The sequence below is a fragment of the Gossypium hirsutum genome, chromosome D12 (assembly GCF_007990345.1).
Source record: "Gossypium hirsutum isolate 1008001.06 chromosome D12, Gossypium_hirsutum_v2.1, whole genome shotgun sequence".
Classification (NCBI taxonomy): domain Eukaryota; kingdom Viridiplantae; phylum Streptophyta; class Magnoliopsida; order Malvales; family Malvaceae; genus Gossypium; species Gossypium hirsutum.
Window position 1 is genome coordinate 54,496,687 of NC_053448.1, and position 22,851 is coordinate 54,519,537.

Consider the following 22,851-nt stretch of genomic DNA (forward strand, 5'->3'; position numbering starts at 1 on the left):
AATAATTATAAGTTAAGCGTGATTTTAGAAATATTTTTGAATGAGTGAATTTTGTGATTTAAAAGAAATTATTAGGTAAATTGGGTCAAAAACGAGGTATCGAGACCTCGATATTATAAACTGAGCCGTAAATATTTTTATAAATATTTACGGAGTGTCATTAAGGTAGTATTAAAGTTTCGTTAAGAAATTTTAATGTTCTAATGGTTAATTGATTAAAAAGGACTAAATTGCAACAAGGGTAAAAGTTTAATTATAGATTAAAGAAAAGTTAAAAGGACTAAATAGGTAAATATGCCAAGTCCCATAAATGAGGCGGCATATGCATGATAAAATCTGAGATTTTTTTTGAAGTATATTATTATTTTATTATATTGTAAATTATATTATATTATTATATTATTATATTTTAAATAAACAAAATTGTTGACAAATGTATGGTGTATATGATGACATGTGGAAAAATAAAATACATATATTAGTAATTATTACACATTTACTTATTATTTAAGTAAATAATTTTATATTATTATTTTATTGTTATTATATTAAACTAATGAAATAAAAGATAGAAAAGAGAATAGAAACAAAATAGCATGGACGAAACAGAGAAGGAAAGAAGGAAAGAAAGAAAAGAAAGAAAGAAAAGAGAAAATTGAGGTTTTGAGGTTCTAAGCTCATTTGCTAATGTCATGCAAGAGTTATTGTCCGAGAAAGGAAAGGAGAAGGTGAACAAAGAGTGATTCGAGCGAAATTTCGGTTAGTATTACCATAATTCAAATCTAATTATTATTAATTATTGTGTTTTAATTAGAATGTATGGTAAATAAATAAAGTAAGAAATTTGGTATGATAATATTTCTTTGAATGGAATAGATTTCTAGTGAATATAATTATTGAAATTAAGTATTGATATTGAGCTGAATGAAATTAGATTGAAATGTGATTATTGAATAGAAATTGAAATTGTTTGAATTGAATCATTGAATTGAACTGGAATATTGCAATTGGTGATTGATGTGGATTTTATTGGAATTGAATTGAGAAAGTGGAAATTGATATGTGAGACTGATACTGAACTGAATTAGGGAATACTGGATATTGTTTTGAATATTGAGTGAATTGTGAAAATATTGAATATTGTTATGTATAATGCATTGAATTGTGAAATTACTGAAGTAATAAATTATTGTAATATTGTGAAGCTGATTGAAATAAGGAATTTATAATTGATACTGAATTAAGACGAAAATTGTACTGAAAAGTGAGTTAAATACCCTATTAACTAGTCGGGCTAGTCGGATATAGTTGGCATGCCATAGGATATGGAAAAGTATGGGGTATTTGCCGGCTTACTGATCAGGCACTTATGTGCCAACTACTGTTACTGTTACTGATTCGACACTTTGTGTATCGAATACTATTACTATTACTGGTACCGATTCGGCACTTTGTGTGTCGAATACTGTTACTGTTACTGTTACAGATTCAGCACTTTGTGTGTTGAATACTGTTACTGTTACTATTACTGCTACCGTTACTGATTAATGTTTACTGGTGTGTTTGGTTGGAATCCGTGTATCCGCCGAGTCCGAGTCAAGTTAATAGGGGCAAATGAAATAAAGTTACTGATAAAACTAAATCTGAATGATATGACATATGCGAAAGGTAGGAATTATGGTTCAAGAAACAGATAAGGTTAAATTTTATGAAATAGATTTTTGACAATATGAAATGATGTAAAAAAATGAGAAGTGAAAGTAAAATAATTAGAAATAGTGAAATAATACTTGAATTTAATTGAATACAAGTTATTGAAATTTATTTATGGATTTAATGTATAAATTGAGTGTTAAAAGATTATAAGTGTAAAATTGATTATAACTGAATGAATCGAATTGAAAGATAGTTATTATTATTGTTGTTGTTGAAACAAGTTGATTTAATGTATTAAATGTTTATTGAAAGATTAATGGTATAAATTGTATTAAGAAATAGTGTATGAGTTAATTTGAATAAAATTTTATACAAGATTTGAAATATTGCTTATTGTTATTAATGATCTACTTGATTTAAAGTATGAGATAATTAATGAATAATTGTAGATATAAATTGAATGTATATAATTTATCGATTAATGTTATAAATTTGAATTATGGTAATACCACTGAGTATTCCCATGCTCAGTGTACGGTTGTTTCCGTGCGCAGGTTAGTAGAAAATCAGTGTCGCTCCAGCATCTAAAGTAATCCCGACTTCAGAGAAACTTTAGTGATGTACCTTTCTTTTGATAACGTGGCATGTACCTAAGTAATGTATATACTTAAGTGATTTATAGAGATTAGTCATTTTGAATGTTTGTATCTATGATATTGCTAAAGGAAGATGTGTGAGTATGTGATAATGTTTGGCTTTTAAAATGGTTAAGTATGAATATGTTTGGTAATATGTATGTTTAGATGATAAATCATGCATGGAAATCATCAAAGAGTAAAAATTTGCAAATAAACAGATTTCAAGCAGCTACAGTGATGTGACTTTGAAAAATCACCTAGGATAGTATAAAATGAATTAGAGGATGAATGATATATGAAATTAAATCTTGTTGGGTCTATTTTCATGGAAAAATATCGGTTTAACAAAAGGAGTTTTATATTTTAAGATATGTGATGTCAGAACAGTTTTTGGTGTCCCCTGTTTTGAGTTTAGAAAATTATTAAAAATTGTACAAAAATATTTATGAGTTTTATTTTACATTCTTAGATTCCTTATTGAGTCTTTTTTTTGTAGAAACAAGTAATAACTTCATATGAAAATCCTACAATGAGAAAATTTATTTTTAGTGACAAGAGGTCAGGACAGATAAGTGGTGAAATAGGGGAGATTTTATCTAATAAACTGTATTAATTGGCTCAACCAAAAATTCTAAAAACTTTATGGTAAGAAGATATATGAGTCTAGTTTCAAGAAAAATTTACGGAATTAAATTTCTAGTCCCATAGCTCGAGTTATAATTAATTTAGTAACAGCTGCACAATTGGACAAATTTGCTATAAATAGTGAAATAAATTTTCAAACAAGTTTTTATACTCCGAATTAGTAAGATAAGTTAAGTAATGCCTCGTGCTCGACTCCGGCAACGGTCTCAGGTAAGGGGTGTTACATTTACAACGAACAACATTTTTACCTTTAGGAAGTCACAAGATCCCATGTTCTATTTTTGTGGAGTGATTCCATCTCCTCTTGCATAGCAAACATCCACTTTTTCGAGTCTTCACAGCTAACCGCCTCAGAATAATTAGATGGCTCTTGGTTTACATTTATATCTTCAGCCACATTTAAAGCATAAGCAACTAGATCAGCCTCGGCATACTGCTTTAGAGGTTTAATTTTTCTTCTAGTTTTGTTTTTAGCGATAGAGTATTGTGGTAAAGAAGCAACTCTATTTTGAATTTTTGTACTAGCTTAAGGAGTCGACTCTGTTGTAAATTATGGATTAATCTGATGTTCCACCTACTTTTGATTTTCTTTACTGGAAGAGTCTTTAATAGATTAGTTAGGAAGCATAGCAGTTTCATTAAAAACAACATATCTGCTAATCACAACTTTTTTATTTTTAGGACACCATAACTTATACCCTTTTACACCAGCTTTATAACAAAGAAAAACACATTTAATGGAGCTCAGTTCTAATTTTCCATTATCAAAATGAACATACACAGGACACCTAAATATATTTAAATTAGAATAGTCAGCAGAATTACGAGACCATACCTCTTGTGGATTTTTTTCTCAATGGCAACAGATGGAGATCGATTGATCAAAAAACATGCAGTAGATGCTGCTTCGGCCCAAAACGACTTTGGTAAGTTGGCATTTGACAACATACATCGAATCTTCTCTATGATCGTTCTGTTAATTCATTCTGCAATGCCATTTTGCTGTGGAGTGTGATGAACTGTCAAGTGTCTCACGATCCCTTCTAACTTGCACAGTTTATTAAACTCATCAGAATAGAACTCTAAACCATTGTCTGTGCGGAGGTATTTTAGTTTTTTCCCGTCTATTTTTCAATCATAATTTTCCAAGACTTAAATGTGGAAAACATATTGCTTTTCTGCTTCAGGAAGAACACCCAAACTTTTCTGGAAAAATCATTACTAAAAGTTAGCATATAATTAGCTCCACCTCTCGAAGGCACTCTGGATGGCCCCCACAGATCAGAATGAATATACTCCAACGTTCCCTTCGTGTTATGGATTTCTCTAGTGAATCAAACTCTCTTTTGCTTCCCAAAAGCGCAATGCTTACAGAACTTTAGTTTGCAAATTCGTTGCCCATCAAGAAGTCCTCTTTTGTTCAATGCTGTCATGCTATTCTCACTCATATGCCTTAGGCGCATATGCCAAAGTTTAGTAATATCATCATCAGGCAAGGAAAAGGAAGCGACAGTTGTATCACCAGCAACAGTAGAACCTTGCAAAACGTATAACTTGATAGTCTTTCTTCGCCCTTTCATCACAACGAGGAAACTTTTAGAAATCTTCAAAACCCCACTTCCAGCTGTGTATCTGTACCCTTTTGAATTAAGAGTGCTCAACAAAATTAAATTTCTCTTCAATTCTGGAACATGTCTCACGTTATTAAGTGTTTTGACAACTCGGTCGAACATCTTAACTTTAATTGTTCCAACACCTATAATTTTACATGAAGTATTATTTCTCATCAAAACAACACCATCAGACATTGTTTTGTAAGTTGTAAACCAATCTTGATTGGGACTCTTGTGGAATATGTAGCCCGAATCAGGGATCCTCTCCTTGCTCACTTTAGAATTGTTAGCAGAAGCGACTAAAGGTTCATCATCGCTGTTGTCTTCTACAACATTAGCTTCACCAAAATTTTCTGGTTGTTTTCCCTTTTGATTCGTAGCCTCCTTTTTAATCTTGTTCTGTAGCTTATAACACTCAAATTTAATGTGCCCTTTCTTCTTGCAGAAGTTACAAGTTTTACCTCTATTTGAAGACTTCAATCTACCCTTAGGTTTACCACGATAATTCCATTCCTATGTCCTTCCACGATCATCATGAGTATTCCGTTCTTTTCTTCCACGAACAATGAGACTCTCTCCCTTAGAGTCGAATTTAACCACAAGATGCTTCATCTTATCATGCAATGTCAAAAAATCATAAACCTCATCAATTATGAGAAACTTACGGCTATATAAAATTGTGTCTCTAAAGGTTGAATAAGACGGGGCAACGAACAAATTAGAATCAACCCTAGATATTCCTTATCATATTGAACCTCCATGTCTCCAAGTTTAAGAGAATTTCTTTAAACACTATTAAGTGTTCGTGCATAGATGCACCTTCTTCCAAACGATGAGCATAAAGACGCTGCTTCATGTGCAACTTACTGGTTAGGGTTTTCGACATACATATTTGCTCTAGCTTCTTCCATAATGCAGCGGCGGTCTTTTCTTCATCACATCCTGCAAAATTTTTTTAGACAAATGTAGATGTATTTGTGTTAACGGTTTTCGATCCTTACGCTTCTTCTCTTCATCCGTTAATGTCGAAGACATCCTATCTATCCCTAGCATGGCATCCTTCAGATCCATCTGCGCAAGAACTGCTTGTATCTTAATCTGCCACAACACAAATCTGGTGTTACGATCCAACAGTGAAATTTCATACTTCAAAGATGTTATTACCGTGATCGAGATGAACAACTGGAAAGCTCTGGTACCAATTTAGAAAAATAGAACGTCAGTAATGAAAATATATCACAAAGAAAAAAATAAAAATAAAGAACACATAGATTTTTACGTGAAAACCCTTTCAGGAAAAACCACGGGTAGAAGAAAAAAAATCACTATGTCGAATTCGAATGAATTCAAGAGGAGTTTCAACTACATCTATTTATAGGTTGAAAAAACCTAATTCGAACCAAAGTCAAATAGATTATGTTAATAAATGTTAAATATATTATACTCATAAATACTAAATCTTCTAGAAAGAAGATATATTTTGTTTAACTTAACTTGCAAGCAATCTCTTAAAATTTGGGTCACACAACTCTAACAGCTTCAATACTGAACACCAAAATTAAATTGAGAACACAAATACCAAATTGAAACTACCAAGAACGCAATAGATTAACCTAAGAAATTACTATTCAATAATTAATTGCGATAGAAAAAAACCAATAAGTGCAAATAAAAAAATAAATGAGAAAACACACCAAATTTACAAGGTTCATCAAATTGCTTACATCCTCAACCACCAATAACATATAATATTTTCACTAATACTAAAAGAAATATTTACAAACTTATGGCTGATATAAATTTCAGCGTCATGTTGGACTGTGTGGTTGGCACGTAATGATAAAGTATTCGAAAAAAATTAACGACTCTTGATACTTTGTTGTTCCATTCTAAAATGAGATATTTGATATGGGTAAGGGCGGTTAATGAGGATATTCAATTTATGGTGGGATCTTGGTGGTGTTGGCCTACGAAATGTAGATCTTTAAGAAGCATTGACAACAAAATTGGTTTTCATTGGGAGCCATCTCCCTCGAGTGGTTGAAGTTCAATGCGGCTAGTGTAGTAATGGAGGATGAAGTTGGTTGTGGTGGGGTTTTAAGAGACAATAAAGGAGTCGCTTGGGCTTTGTTTTCTGGGCTAATTGAGGCTTTGGGATCAGAAATGGTAGAGATAGTAGCCATTAAAATAGCCTTGTAGCTATTTATTGGTATGGTTTGTCATGTGAAAGTGCTGCTAGTTATTTAATCTAGTTCACGTGTTGCTTTAGAGTGGTTGTTGGAAAGGAATTATAGACCGTGGATGTTGCAGAATATATTCATTGCTATAGACTGTGGTATGAACCAGTTGTTTCGAGTTCAATTCACAGTTATTCACTAGCAAGCTAATGGTATGATTGATGCTCTGGAAAAAGTAGATATAAGGAAACCTTCATTATTTAAATCCTAGTGGTGATTATTGTTTGCTGCCTAGTAGTTCTGTTTGAATTGATGTTGGTTGTGTTCGGTCGGGTGTATTTAAAAGTCTAAGGTTACTCTAGGAGTTTTATTATCTTTTTGTCTTTGAAGGAGGTTGGTATTTTCTAACGTCTTTCTCTTTTTGTTATTTTTATATTGACCAAACTAATAGAAAACTTAATTAATTTTTTTTCTTAAAATACTCAAAGTATATTTAATGAGGGGAAAACAAACAAATTAAGGCTCAAAGCCATGACTGTTATTATGGACTAAAATTGAAATCAACCATTTAAACCATTAACTTTAAAGATAGTAAAATAGATACGAAGGATTTTTAACTAATAACTCTTTAAAAGCTTATTTGGGTAGCAAACTTATTAAAATTAAAATTTAAAAAAAAATTACATTCATCGTTTAACAGTATTTAAAATGTATATTTTATATATTATAATATGGACTACTATTTTTTTATTATAATCCAAATTGAATATTTATTAGTAAGGAAAGAATACTTAAAATTAAATTTTAGAATTAATTTAAGAGTAAAATTTATATGTAATTTAAATATCTAAAATATGGTTTACACGTTAAAATATTTTAAATTAATACTATTTATAATTTTAAGTATTATTTAAATTAAGGTATAATTGTCAAAAATACCTTCAGGGTTTATATGTGGCATGCTACATAAGCACGAGGTCATAAATGAAGTCATCTATAAAAACAAATTTGTTTAACAATTTTTTTTCATTTTGTTTTGTTTTGTTTTTTGTTCTTCTCCTCTTTCTCTCTTCTGCCCTAGCTGATGTCGCTGTTGTGTCCAACCTCTACCACCATCACATTCCCTCTCACTCTTCACCGTTCCAACCCCCACCACTGCTCCCTTCCCTCTCACTCCTCACCATTAATCTCACCATAGTATCACTCCTGAAAATAATGCTTAGAAGAAGACAACTACAGTGTGAAAACCCAATCATTTTCCATTAATATTCAAGGCTTTAAACATCTCTTTTGAAATATTTATCCCACCATTCCCCCTTCAAAGTCGAAGTAACTTTTTATCTTCACCATTCAATTCATCTTCAATAGTTACAAGTACTCTTAACTATAAATTCTCCAAATTAATTCAACTGCTCCTACTCTCTAACAGCCACCATAAAGAAAACCCCCAAAATTTACATTTCTATTTGCACAAATTAGGTCAAAAATTAAATCTATCTATAAAAGGGGGAGAATATAAACGAACTTGTAACGAACAGATTTACACTGAGAACAGGGGGTGGTGGTAAGGGCAAAGCAAACAACACACTGGAACTTGGGATAGTAAGAGAACTCCACGGCGACTTGAGCTTCCACATAAGTGGTTTCATGAGAGACCATCTCAAGTAACCTCGTAACTTCCTCTTTTCTCGTCGCCATATTCCTCAATTTATGTTGGGTTATCAAAAAAACAACAAGGAGGGACACCAAAACAACGACGTCGAACCCTAAAGAACCAGGAACCAACATTTCTTACTCAATAAATTTTATTCCTTTTTTTGGGATGTTTGTGGTGAGATCGAAGGTGAGGAGTGAGAGGGAAGGCGGGGACGTTGGGGGTTGGACACAATGGCGACAACAGCTAGAGGAGAAGAGAGAAATAGGAGAAGAACAAAGAAGATTGAAAGAAAATGAAAAGAATTTGTTCAACAAATTTGTTTTTATAGATGATGTCATCTATGATCTCATACTTATGTAGCATGCCACATAGGCTATTTCGTTGACCTGCGGTTTGATTGACGGTCAACTCACGTTTACTGTTCAAATTAGATTGATTTATGAAAAAATTATAACGTTAAAGGTGTCAATAAAAAAAGGTTAAGGGCTCAAACCCAAAACCCATAAATGTTGAGGGTATTTTTGTCAATTATGCCTTAAATTAATTCACATAAGTTTAATAGCGTAAAAATATTATGGAGGCCATTGTATTAGATGTCAAATTGTGTTGTGCCCCACCTATTAAAAAAGGACAAATTAGTCCCTATACATTATATTGTAGTGCAAGTCATTTCTGTTAAAAATTTCATTTATTTCTATTGTTAAAAGCTGACATGACTGACAGAATAACCAAATAATAACGCGTGACGTGCCATGTGTACCTTATTTGACGTACATAAATTGATGAAATGCAATCCAACTCCTAATATAAGGACTAGGGGTGAGCAAAATTTGATTCAATTTAAAAAACTCAATAAAAAATTTCGATTTTTGAATTAAATAGTTTGAGTTATTAGGATCAACTCAAATAAAAAATCAAAATTTTTTATTTGACTCAAATATGAATTACACAATTCGAGTTATATGAAAATCCGAATAAGAAAAGGTAAAATTACTTCGTTTCGATAAATGTTTACATTTTCTAAAGTTAAAAGTCAAAACCATTAAGTTAAAAGGAAAAACTACGTCGTTTTGATAAATGTTTACCCATTAAGTTAAAAGGTAAAACCATTATATTGTTTATGTAGTTAAATAATCTGGTACTTCGTCCACTAGTTAAATAATTAGTCAATGTAAACGCAACATTAAATATAAATAATAGGATTTATTAGCTTGACTCGACTTGACTCGATTCGAAAAAATTTCTAATTAAGTTTAGTTGCTAAAATAGAATTCGTCAACTCAACTAACTCGAATTTTTTTTACTCGACTTGATCGAATGCTCACCCCTAATAAAGACTTCCATTATACTTTTACCATTTAACAATAATGTTTTCCAAAAGCAATTTCTCATAGCCATTAGGAACTATTTTTCAACTAAGCTTGGTGCTGATCATCGGAGTTCTGGAATGTTAATATATCAAGCATTTAATGAGGATTGTATTTAATTAATGCCTAAATAATTAGCGCTAACAATGATTTTTATACTGTATAATTAGAGAGTTAGTATCAAGGTAATCAGTATCATAATGGTGGACATACCATTTTTATTAGTACCGAAACATATCAATACCGGTCTATTTCGATATATCATTTTGAATTTATCACTATTTTTTTATAAAAAAAATTGATCTGTTTATATAAAAAGTATTTACAAACATAAAATAACTAGATTACATAAATCTTGAATATAAAATACTCATAAAATTAAAACTTCAATTGAAATGGTAAAAAAAAAATCTTAAATTTCAAATCCCACCATTTAAAAATTTTAAGATAAAAAAAGCCCATCCATTATATAAAATATTCTTCACAAATACAATTTATCATTAAACAAGCTCAAAATAAAGAAGCAAAAATATATTCTATAAATTAAACAATAAGATCATTCCCTACTATACATATAACAAGTCATAATTCATATTTAAAAAAAATTATAATTCAAAATTTTAAAAATAAATGATAAATATTTTACATATTTTTAAAATGATTTGGGGTACAAATAAATAATAAATAATTTAAAATATATATTTGAAAATTATTTTTTTGTACAAATAAAAAATAAAATTTAAAATTAATATTTTTGATACCAGCCGGTACACCAAATTTCAGCCAATACGTGAGAAATCATCTGGTATGCACTCATACGACCGGTATCGATCGAAATTTGCACCAAAATAGAACCTAAAATTTGTTGCTCCAGTTTATTACTGGAACATAACGATCCGATCATCACGAGCGGTACCGGAACAATATCGACTACCATGATTAATATTCACACAGGGTAAGAACATATCTACATCACACAACAACACACTATGTCTAAAAGGAGCGGCCTAAATAAAAGGCCTCTCACATGTTCTTCAGATGCTTGAACTTGAATGGGTTCTATGGACGAACATCCTTGGACCACCAAGCTAATCATGGAAGTTCTAGCGCTAACAATGATGATGTCTTTTAAGATAGCTAGTCTTCACTTCTTGAAAACTTTTCTTTTTTCGTCCTTATTCTTTAATTCTTCAAGTTGTTCCCTGTAGCGCCTTTTGGATTCTCATAAACTTTATTAATTAACTCCAAGACATTCAAGGAAGTGAATGGTGTCTCTGTTTTAACTGCGCAAAAATTATAATTTTCTCCTTCAAAGGATGGAACTTGAACAGCGTTGTACATCGTGTTTATGGAAACCATGACCAATTTTATGTTACACACACTCTGGCACCATTTTGTAGGAAAAAATTTAAAGATGAAAGGCAGAGACACTCAATATAGAATGAATTTTTATTTTATCTTTTCTCACATCATATTTTTCAAAACCACCTTTTAAATTTGAAAACAAAAAATTTAGTTGTTAACTTAAAAAATGAAAATTAGAGTCGCTACCGATCTTTTAATGAGGTGAGATCGGATCACCTTGAAAACGATTTTAGGTCTACGAATTTTGAGAAAATAGGTTCGGGAGTCGGTTACGCACGAGGAAGGGTTAGCACCCTCGTAACGCCCAAAACTGGTACCAAATTGATTGTTTTATGTCTTAGGGTGGAAATTTTGAAAATATTTTAAAAGTACGATCCTTCTAAATTTTAAATTTGAATAAACCGAATTGAATAGCAAGATGTACTCATTTTGAAGAAATAAATTACCATACTCAATGAGTTGGAGCGCAACAATTCAATCACCAAGATTTAGTATGTCTTTAGTTTTCAAATTTAAAATAATTATGCATTTTGAAAAGGTTGTTTAATTATTTAAGTCAAACGAGAAATCAGAATTCAATAAGTTAGGTTTCGATTCCTCGGAATTCTTAAACATTAAACATTGCCTTTGTTTTAAAATCGGGATAACAGAATATCACATTCAGTAAGTTAGGATCCGACATTTTGAAATTTGAAAATTTTATTTTAAAAAAATGTATGGTTTTACCAAAATGAATACTTGATCATCTAAATTCATCGAGAAGAATTGAAGCCCAGTAAATTACGGCACAATTCCCTCGAGAACCTATGCACATCAAGTCTTTTTGGGAACTATAAAATATAACGATCGAAACCATTTAAATACAATTCTTCCAAACAACATAATTGAATAGCAATATACAAAATAAAAGATAAATGGCAAACTAAATTTACATTAAGGAACATCCAAGCATACAATACATCAAAATTAACAATCAATTTCCTAAAGATACTCAAGTAAAATAAAATAAAAATAATATGAAGATTTAAAAATAATTTGATAATAATGCTAAAAAACAAAGAAAATGTTTAAATGAATCTTAACGAAAGAATTGTAAAAGGAAAAAACTTAAAATTAATATATACATTTCGATTTATATAAGTAAAACCTAATGTAAATACTAGTATGTAGTAATAATATATAAAAGTTAAAATAAGTAAAATAAAATAACAAATTTAAAAGGAATAAGGCTTTTGTGTAAAAAAATTTTTATCATTTGAAATTAATAATATATTGTTATATATACACACGTATGTATACTACTAAAAATACTATATATGCATATGTATAAAAATATAAAGCATTATTATTAGAAATTTTGAAGTTTATTATATATATATATACACGTAAATAGAAGGAAAACAAACAAAAAAGGGTATGTATAAATTATATTAAGATAATATCTAAAAACATAAAAATATTTATAACATTAAGGAATGAATTCATGGAACAATATTAGGAAAATATTAAGATGAACTAATAGGGATTAGATTAGAAATTAAACAGAATCAAATGAAAAATATAAAAAATAGATTAAAATGGCGGGTCAAAGCGTGTTGTGCGGATGACATGGGGACCAAACGGGAAATATTTCCCATACCCCAAAACGCAACGTCTTTGCGCGGCCAAAAATGGAATGAGCACAAAATGCACGGCCAAAATTAGACGAAATATAAAGGTTTATTTGAATGCATCATGAAAACGAGGGACTAAGTGCGCAAAAATCCCCTCAGACCCAAAACGCTCGGATCCTTCCCCTGGGTCGGGTCACTGCGCGGGTCGAGGCCAATCAGGCGACTCCTTTTTGAAGCTATCGCATTAGCTACAAACGGCGACGTTTTAAAACCTGCTACTAAAACTAAAATAAACCTAAAAGCCAAACATTTCCATAAAAAAAAAACCTAAACTAAACCCCCTTGGCCGCTCTACTCATCGATCCCTCAAAACGGATCTTTGAACCCCTGCTCAGGCTCCGATGGCGGCAGAGAGAACAGGGATTCGACGACGAGGTACTTTCTTTCCCCCCTTTTTTATGCTACCATTTCTTTCTTTAACAAACACCCAGTGGAACCTTAAACAAGAAACGAAATGAGAAAAATAAAGAAGGAAGAAGGAGAACCCCGAAATCACCTTTTGGTGTTTTTTTGATTTTTTGTATTCAGATTGCGTAAGTAGTGTTACAGCATACTCTTGGTCTTTTTATAGTATCTATTTACAGAAAAATGAAAAATAAAAATAAAAATAAAAACAAATCGCCCCCATTCTGTTATCTTTGCTTTTTTTTCTCTGCCCCTTTTGTGTGTCGTTGTTGTCTGTTTTACTGCTCATTTGTTCGTCTCTTGCAAGTACGGTGTACAGAGGTACGGACGTGGCGCGTACGGAGGCGAAGGCGCGCCCGTACGAAAGCTCGTCACGTGTGGAAGGAGAGCGAAGAGACGCTACTGCTAAGGCGCTGGGAACCCTTGCTGCTAAGGTTTCTGACTTCTAGTTTAGGCCAGTTGGGCTAGGGTATTCGGCTAGGGGTATTTGGCTTAGTGGTTGTGTTTAGTTTGGGCCATATTGAGCCCAGTGTAAATGGACATTTAAAATGAACTGTTTTTTATTGGTTTATATTTTTTGTTTATTTATTTCTGATTTGGAGCCGGGCAAATTTGGGCAATTACAATATTCTCTTACACTCTTCTACCACATTATCACAGTGACTTCAATATGTTTACCTCCGAGCAGTGATATATAGTGAAATTAGTTACTGTAACTGTGAAGTAAAAAATTCTACCACACCACAAGAAAAGCTCATCCAAAGGAGCCATTTACAATCTTTTTTATAATTGTTGTAAGTGGTTATTAATTTCTATTCATAAATTTAGGAATTAATGTGACTCTAGTACAGTCATACGTATTAATTAAATGATTACTAAATTTCTTAAATTCTTCCATCTTAATCACTTTAATTAAATACAAGATTAATAACATCGGATTACTCTAACACGGTGAAAGCCTTAAACCAACTCAATAGACTTCATGCACAATCAATTATTGTTGTTATGGGAAGGAAGTAGAAAAACGTAATATGAATTCAGACTCTAGGTTTTGGGCCACAGATGCATTGGGTAAAAATTCCCAGAATTAACATGGACCAACTTAATCCCGTATTAACTAACATGGGTGGTTTAGGGCTACAATAATAATTTAAGAATCGAGGCATTGCCCAGAAATGTATCCAACTACTTTAATCTCTACTTGCAGCTGCAGGCTTCCTTACCATTAGAAACTCCAAACTTTTAAACAAATCTCGAATTGCGTGACCCACAAACTCCAACTCCAAGAAGGAAGAAACAAAGCTAAAAGAGAAAGAGACAAAAACTTGGAGTCTTACATTTGGATCCATGTGGGTAAGGGCGTGTGTCACCGACCTTTAATCATCCAAACACATGCTCAACCTTCCCCACTTTATAATTAAACAAATCTAACCATGGAAGGGGCGATTAACAACTATAATAAAAAAGGGTTTTTAAATCACTTGGATCGTTGATCGATGATCATTAATCTAATCCATCTGGACGGTGCTTAATCTATTTCCACACGTCGAAGGCAGAATCTGATACTGTTTCTCTTGTTGCCACCTGGTACCATGTCCCCCCATGTTTGTCTATAAATCCAGTCCCTTTTTGCCTTAGATTTCAACCAACAACAAGCAAACTATTTTGTCTTTGTTCTATCTAACTTCAAACAAAATTTCTGAATCCAGAATCTAAATATGGGTCGTTTATGGACTTTGCTTTCAAACCTTCATTCATTAGCCGGGTATTCTTTTTTCTTTTTCACATATTTTCATTCCATATTCATCTTAATGTTCATTGCTACTAATATTAAAACCCATTTCTTGGTTTTTGAATTTGACGGATTGAACTCTATATCTGAACTATTTTTCTTTTTTGGTGTTGTTTTGGAACTTGTAATGTCTGCAGGCCTGTGGTGATGTTGCTGTATCCATTGTAAGAAAATTTTGGAGTTTTTGTTTTGGGTTTTTGTCATTTCATATGTTTTTTTAGTTAATTTATCGGAAAAAAAATTTCAGATATGCATCGGTGATAGCAATAGAAAGTCCAGGCAAGGATGATGATGAACAGTGGCTCGCTTATTGGATTTGTATTCATTGCTGACTTTAACAGAGATGGTGTTTCAATCAGTCTTGGAGTGGTAACAGTTAGCAATATTTTCTATTAAAGGAAGGTTACAATATTTTTTCAGAAATTTTAATTGTATATATATATAAATATTGTAGGATACCAATTTGGTACTCGGTGAAGCTGGTGTTGATGGCATGGCTGGTGTTACCACAGTTCAGGGGGCGGCTTTCATATATGAAAGGTATGTGAGAGAGCAAATGAAGAAATATGGGATTTTGAGAGATCATCATCATCATCATAGCGGTTCTCCAGATAGAAAGGGCAAGAAGAAATTTGTTCAGTTCATCGTCCCCAAGAAAGTATGTTAATCGTGTTTGATACTTACACATTATAATGTATATATTGGTATCCGGCATTTATAAGGAGTTTGTTGATATGGATGACAGGGGGAGCAGGAAGCTTACTGAGGAAAAGGGTGGATCGTGTGTTCTTTGCTTGCTTCACACTTGAGCTTTTCCTGGGTGGCTGTAAATGCTTACCATTTTTACAAGTTTATGGGTTTCAGATCTTTGAGTACATGTAATGATTAGAAACGGATATTTTATGAAAAAAGCTTATTGTTCCAAGTCTCAAAAGCAATAATATATATCTATATTAATTTCTTATTTCTTTTTGAATTTTCAATCCCCACTCATTTTTAGATAAAAAATATTTAAATATTTTCAAATATATATACTTGTATCTATTATTTACACATTGAATGAATCTGAGGGTAACATATGAAATTTGTGAGCCTTGAATTGTTGCAGTACATCCTTGCGCTGTGTTTACAACCACACTTTCAGGCAAAAAAGGTGTTGTTGGATTTTTATTGTATTTAATTTTTGATATGTATTAATAATTAGACACTCCTTTCTCCCCTTTGGTCGATCGGTTTCCTTTTGTTCCTTTGAAATGGAAAATCAACCCTAACTTTTGACCCGACGACCAAAAAAGTGCAAAAGAAAATGTTGGTGTAACCCAAACTGTGATGGTCAAAAATCGGGGCAATAACCAATAGGCCGTCTATGAACTATAGTTGGAAGTTGGCTATGATAAGGTTGCTCGTAAGATTTGTGATGGGTGTTTCAATGGATATTGAAGTCCTTTTGGGTGTGTCTGTAGCTTGTTGATGGCAGGGTGAGTGGCTTGTACCATGCAAATTTTTCCTCTTATCCTCATGCATGTTTTGTGCTTTGTTGTTATATGTTGGTGTTTCGATATTATTTAGGTTTTTTTTTCTTCAAATATAAGGAGCAATATTTTTATCCTTTCTACTGGTTTTCACTTTTTATTAATAAAATTCCATGTTTGGTTGGGAAAATAAGTTAAGAAATATAATCCTCCAATAGTAGTATATCAATTCACATCAATTCATTTGAGGTATTGCTTCAATGTTTTATCAACCTATGATTTCCCAGTAACTCTATCAACAATATAATTTTGGAAATTCAACAGGTATTCAATCTTCTTAAACTTTTTTCATGTTGACACTGTAATAACAAAAGAATATTTTTTTTAAAAATCAGAATTATATAAATTTAAAAGAAAGAAAACCCATAAAATGGTTTACAGATGTGAATGTGATGTAGCCTCAGGAAAAATATAAAAAAAAATCATGCAAACACGTGGGTTCATCGTCAATTACAATTATGGTGAACAATAAGAGCAGCCATGTGGCATCCTAAGAGCTTCTCGATTCCTGGGGTTGGTGACTATGTCGGTAACTCAGCCGCATTCGACATAACATGGAGGCTTTTTGTGGTTTTCGTCAGTCACATAGTAAGGATTCAATTGGTTTTCCTTTAGTTTATATTTGGTTAATACTTCATTTAATAATTAAATCACATATTAAATCACTTTTAATTTGAGGCTTAAAGATGTAAAAATGTCTCAAGTTCAAAATAAATTTAAGCTTATGTATTTTTTTCTGCACTTAAATAAGTATTTGAACTGTCAAAATGTATAAAAAATACGTTCAAATTTTAAAAAAAATAATAATAACTCAGCTTCTACTTTTTTTACACTCAATTAAATACTCGATTAAGCTTGTATTTGAAAAAAATCATATATTTTTGTTGTTGAAAAAAAACATATTTTTCACCTACTTAAAAATCGAAAACAATATTTTAACTTTCATCTTTTCAAATATCTAAAACCTATAAAAATTTTATCATCATGTCATCCTTTTATTTTCATTAGTGAGAAAGTAATCGTCTTCTCCAGCGTGAGAGTATTAAAATCTAATGAAGCACTTAAATTATGAAAGATTATGGCTGTGTTCTCTAATGCTTCTCAGATGAGCTTTTTCATTAAAAAGTGTTTTTTACTAAAAAGCAATGTAGAAAAATTTTAACTTATTTTAAGTGCTTTTTCATAGATGAAAAAGCATAAATTTTTAACTTTTTTCAGTCCAAAAGTGTTTTTGGCTGGTATATTACTTTTTGAACCTTGCTATTCTTCCAAATAGATGTTAGAAAACTTTTTTAAAATAAAATAATACAAATGTGTTAAAAGCATTAATTAAAAATAAAAAATAATTTTTAAAATAATACAATTGTGTCAATATCTAATTATAAATATTTAATTATTATATTTAAATATAGTTTATATATTCTAATTAAATTTAATAAATAATTAATATTAATTACTTAGAAATATTTAAAATTAATATTATATATTAAAATATTAACAATAAGTTATAATAAATTATTTTTATATTTTTGCTAAAATATCATAATATTAACTAATTTGAACATTATTTAAATATATATTTGTTACTTTATAATATCATGTCTAAAATAGAAATTTTATTTCTCAAAAGTACTTTTTAACAGCAATACCAAACACTTAAGTTTTTCAAAAGCACTTCTTAAGAGTACTTTTCCACATCACTTTTCAAAAACATTATCAAACTAGCCCTACAACTTCTATCAATTTATATTAGTGTTTTGAGAGTATTAAAAAATATACCAATTTATGGTATAAATCATTCATTAAATAATTAAGTATAAGAATATGATTAAAAAATATTATAATTATTTTATTTTTAATTGAAAATATTTAATAAATATAGAAAACCATATATGCATTATTGTAAAGTACTATAATTTTTTTTATATTAGTTGCGTTATTTATAAAACAATGATAATAGTTGTATCTATTATGGATATTTAAGTTTATTATATCTAAATATTAAATTTCATGAGAATAAGTCATTAAAAAGATATGTGTCAATATTCAGCACTAATTAAGAAATATTTATAAAGTAATTTGAAAACAAATGTTAGCAATTAAAATATTGCCACTAATTTAGGCCTGAGTAAAGAGTTAAAGGGAGAACTCAAATCGAGAAATTAAAAAATTTGTTAGAGTTGGTATAAATTTAGTTTTTTGTCAAACTAAAAAATGGTTGTAACATTTGTTAGGAATAAAAATATAAAAAATAAATAATTATTTATTAAAATATTTTTTATTAATATTTTAATATATACCATTAATTTACGTTATATGTTATTAATTTTTTGGAATTAATTTCTTCACCAGTAGTCATGCAAAATCACCTTAACTATCATTATATGATTTTAAAGTTTTGTTTCTTAATTTTAGTTAGTCGATAGTAGTAAATTTCATTCTTACTCAACTTCAAATTTGGAAGGGTATAATTTAAGAGTAAATTGTGTTTTTGTAACATGGTAACAAGTCACGTGTCAATAATTTATGCTGACAAATGGCTACATTGTAACTTCAAATTGCTATAATATATATTAAACTAAAAATAATATAAGTATCCCAAAATTTTAAAAAATAATATAGTAGGCTTAAAATGGGTTTGGCCTAACTATATAAGTAGGCTTGGGCAAAATTTTAAGTCCATGTATTTTATTGGGTCAAGTTTGCACAAGTATAAAGTGTGTCAATATTATGTATAAGTTCGGCTCGGTCCTACCCATGAACACCTCTAGTTCAACCCTTAGCATTGTGTTTTTTTTTTTAAATACAAAACCTAGAACTACTCATAGTTCCTCTTTAATCCTTAAATAGAAGGATAATGCGCTTTAACGCACTCGAATCCACATCCTCCTACACTGGCAATAATGTTGATACCAACTGAGCTAAAACTCAATCAACATGTTTTTAAATAGTGTCTTTTAAACATTTTATATAATTAAACAATTAAAAAACATAACTATCAATGCAACAATACTAATTTGTTTTTTTAAATGATATTTTAAAATTTTTACACTTGAATTGGTATCCGATTAACTCATTATACCAACTCAATCAAAAGCATTATATTAGTAACTATAGAGGTTAGTAATAAAGATGGAAAAGACCCGTTAGAAAATTAAGTTGAATATCTATATCTAGTAATTTGTATTGTCAATTTTGCCGAACAATACTTATTTTTATGTATTATATAATTTTTATAACTTATAAAAATTAAATTTGTAGTAATCTTATATACTACTATAAACAAACATTAAAAAATATTAAATATTAAATTAGAAATAATTTAAATATATATATTTTTTATAAATAATATAAGTGAAGTTAAAATAGGTTTGAATTAACTATTTACAAATATAAGTAGGTTTGAGCAAAATTCTAAACTTATATTTCAGGCCTGACCAGACTTAGGTAAGTAAAAAATACATTAATATTATACTTAAGTGCGACTCAAACCCGATCTAGTCCATGAACACAAATTGTATCTCCATGTGAATGATAAATATGGATATTTATAAAAAAAAATCCCAAATTCCATGTGTGGTAAAGGGCGCACCAGCGCTGCTTTCATATGCATAAAACGTGAAGTTGGATTATAAACAACAATTGGCTTTCTGTATTGCAGCCTGTAAATTCCCTTCCCCCCCCCCCCTCTCCCCACATTGTTTCCATTTTCTTTTAACCTTTCAGCCCATCTCTCTCTACACATCAAATACATGCATTCCTTATATGTTTCCCCAACTTTGAAGGGTTTTCCCTTTCTTAATTGGGAAGAAGATGTTACACTTTAAAACCCACTCTCGCAAGCTTGTAGAAAACATATTATTTTATAGATATAGGTCATTGTTTTAATGTGTGAATAAGAAAACTAAATAAATAGCAGCCAAACTTTATGAAAGAAGTTTCATGTATGGTTCACTTGATTCAAGCATCAAAGTGAGTTTCCAAGTTTAAATTTCGACATCTTTTTGTACTTTTTCTGTGCCTGTCGGATCCGATCCCATCTCATTCCCATAGTTCTATTAAACCCACCAGTTTCATGTATTCCCTACACCATAAGAAATCTTAAGTTTGCTTTATTATCATTTATTTATTTAAACATAAGAAGAAGGAAAAAGCCTCTTTTAATTAAGACTAAAAAATATTAATGCACCTCACTCCAACTTGTTGATAAATAAATATTAAGACAAAAATCTGAGTTGAGCAATGAGTCAGGTGTACCATTTTTAGGCCAAATTGAAGTAATTAATAGAAACACTTGTGGCGAGGAAACCATGTACATCATCATCACTTCATTCTTAAGTATCCCACACTATTTTTGTTAGTGTTTTTTTGGAGTTGGTCGTCTAATAGAACCCTTCGGCTTAAATCTTAATTTGATTGTTATGTTTAATTGTGTAAACATTTTTCAATCATATGTAATCAAGTATGATAGCTTTGACAATTGGTCTCGAAAGAATAAAGGAAAAGGATTTAAAAGAACTGAAGAATAATTGCTCGAATTTTAAAGCATCAACGATGCTTTGATTATTCTGTCAAAAAAAAAAAGGTAAGCAGGGCCACACTTGGTTTAACTAACTTGTTATTTACTACGAAAATTATTACCATGCAGACTGCAGGTATTGGTTGAATATGAGCATTTATTTATGATTATATTATATAATCTCAGAAAATAGGATGTTTGGGTCTATGGCAGGTGTTGAAAAGAAGATGAAGGAATCAACTTTACAGTATTCTGTTCTCTGACAACTGTTAATCACCGAATTAAGCACCCATGTTTCCCTGTTTATCCATATTTCTCATCCATCTAATAATACACAATACCACATCAACAGTCCTTTTATCATATCAGTAAAGTTAATTGGAGAATCTGCCCCACTTTTCCAACTTTTTTTTTCGATTTTCAAGTTTAAAAAACTCCCTTACAATGAAATCATATATATATATATATAACAGGCGTTATATGATTCATTGAAAATATATAAATTTAAATCCTAGTTGTGCATCAAATACAAATAAAGGAATATATAAAAAAAAAGTTAAAACGAGTATTGATATATATGGATATATCCGCTAATTGCCATGAGGTTGCTTTCAGAGTTGTGGTGGACAACGTGCTCTCTACTAGTAAAATTATTGAAGGAAAAGCTAAATATTGTGTCAGCATTGAAATGGAAATGAAAGGGTGAATGCTTTTAGGTGGACTGTGATTTCATTTTCATAAGGTTTAAGCAAATTTAAATGGAAAATAAACCAAATTTTCCGTACTTGAATCATCCAAGGGAATAGGCAGATTTCCTTTTATTCTAAGAAACTATGGAAGATTGAAAATCATATTCTAGCTCTTTATTTTCTTTTATCTTAAAATACGATACATGTCTAAATATAAATATAAAATTATTCGTGTATGAACATACACGTATCATGCATATCCTACTAAAATAGGTCCTTAAACACTAATAAATCTCTAACAGCTTTTCAGAAAGTAAATTCCCATTATAGAAAAGCAAAAAAGAAGATATGGAAACGTGTGGAAATCTTGCCCAAATTTACTTCCTTTTCCCCACTTATATAATCCAGTAATTCCAATGTGTTTAGGGTCAGTTCCATGAAAATTCACCTCTTTTTTAAAGGAAAAAAAACCAGAAAAACAATGAAGTGAGCTCCTCTCTTTTTTTTTAATAATAAAAGTCCCTTCAACCCCCCGCAGTCCCAATTGAAAATGGATCCTAACCTAATGCAAAAGTTTCAAGCCATCAAGCAATCCAAGAAGTGTAAGAAGCAGCAGCTTCTGGACAAGCTTTTACTCTATACATGCATAGCAGTGACTTGTTGTGTCTTCTGTTCCACCCCTTTTTGGCTCCCTTACTTGAAGAATTTTCTCTTCATTTCATTACCAAAAATGGGTTCAATCATGTACAACCCTAAACTACTGTTCTTTGTAGGGAACCTCATCGTTGTGGTTCTCATTGGAGAATCCAAGATTTTTGCTTATTTTTCAGGTTCTGGGGGAGTGTACTATGTTGATCATCCAAGTGGAAGCCTTGGAAACGATGGATCGGTGGTGGAAGTGAAAAAAGAGATGAAAATGAAGCAATATTATTCGGAAGAAAAGGTGAAGGCGATTTGCGTGGTTGAGGAGATTAGAGAAGTAAACAAGGGAAATAATGGTTCAGAGGGAAAATATCATGAGCTGGTTTTGCCTACTGAGGATTTGGAGAAAAGAGCCGATGATTTCATTGCAAGAGTCAACAGGCAAAGAAGGCTTGAAGCTGCTGGATTATTACTTAATTAA

General features: G+C 30.8%; 2 protein-coding genes and 1 long non-coding RNA gene across 3 annotated transcripts; all 3 read left to right on the plus strand.

Annotated features, from left to right (window-relative positions):
• Positions 1-12,624: 12,624 nt before the first annotated feature.
• Positions 12,625-13,845, plus strand: LOC121224274 (uncharacterized). Its single transcript, XR_005921874.1, has 2 exons — positions 12,625-13,166; positions 13,516-13,845. It is a non-coding gene; the product is annotated as an uncharacterized lncRNA (long non-coding RNA).
• An 893-nt stretch (positions 13,846-14,738) lies between these two features.
• On the plus strand, positions 14,739-15,952 carry LOC107913437 (HVA22-like protein e). Its single transcript, XM_016842010.2, is given in 7 exon segments — positions 14,739-14,961; positions 15,126-15,152; positions 15,236-15,303; positions 15,306-15,357; positions 15,443-15,501; positions 15,504-15,646; positions 15,734-15,952. Coding segments are annotated over 7 exon segments (417 nt in total). The 5' UTR covers positions 14,739-14,914; the 3' UTR covers positions 15,755-15,952.
• A 6,326-nt stretch (positions 15,953-22,278) lies between these two features.
• Positions 22,279-22,851, plus strand: LOC121224568 (uncharacterized). The gene has a single exon (XM_041108028.1). It carries the CDS (start codon positions 22,279-22,281, stop codon positions 22,849-22,851), a length of 573 nt encoding a protein of 190 aa, XP_040963962.1.

Bases quoted from the DNA above. Each gene is read 5' to 3' on its own strand.
- LOC121224568 (XM_041108028.1), top strand. From the start codon at position 22,279: ATGGATCCTAACCTAATGCAAAAGTTTCAAGCCATCAAGCAATCCAAG.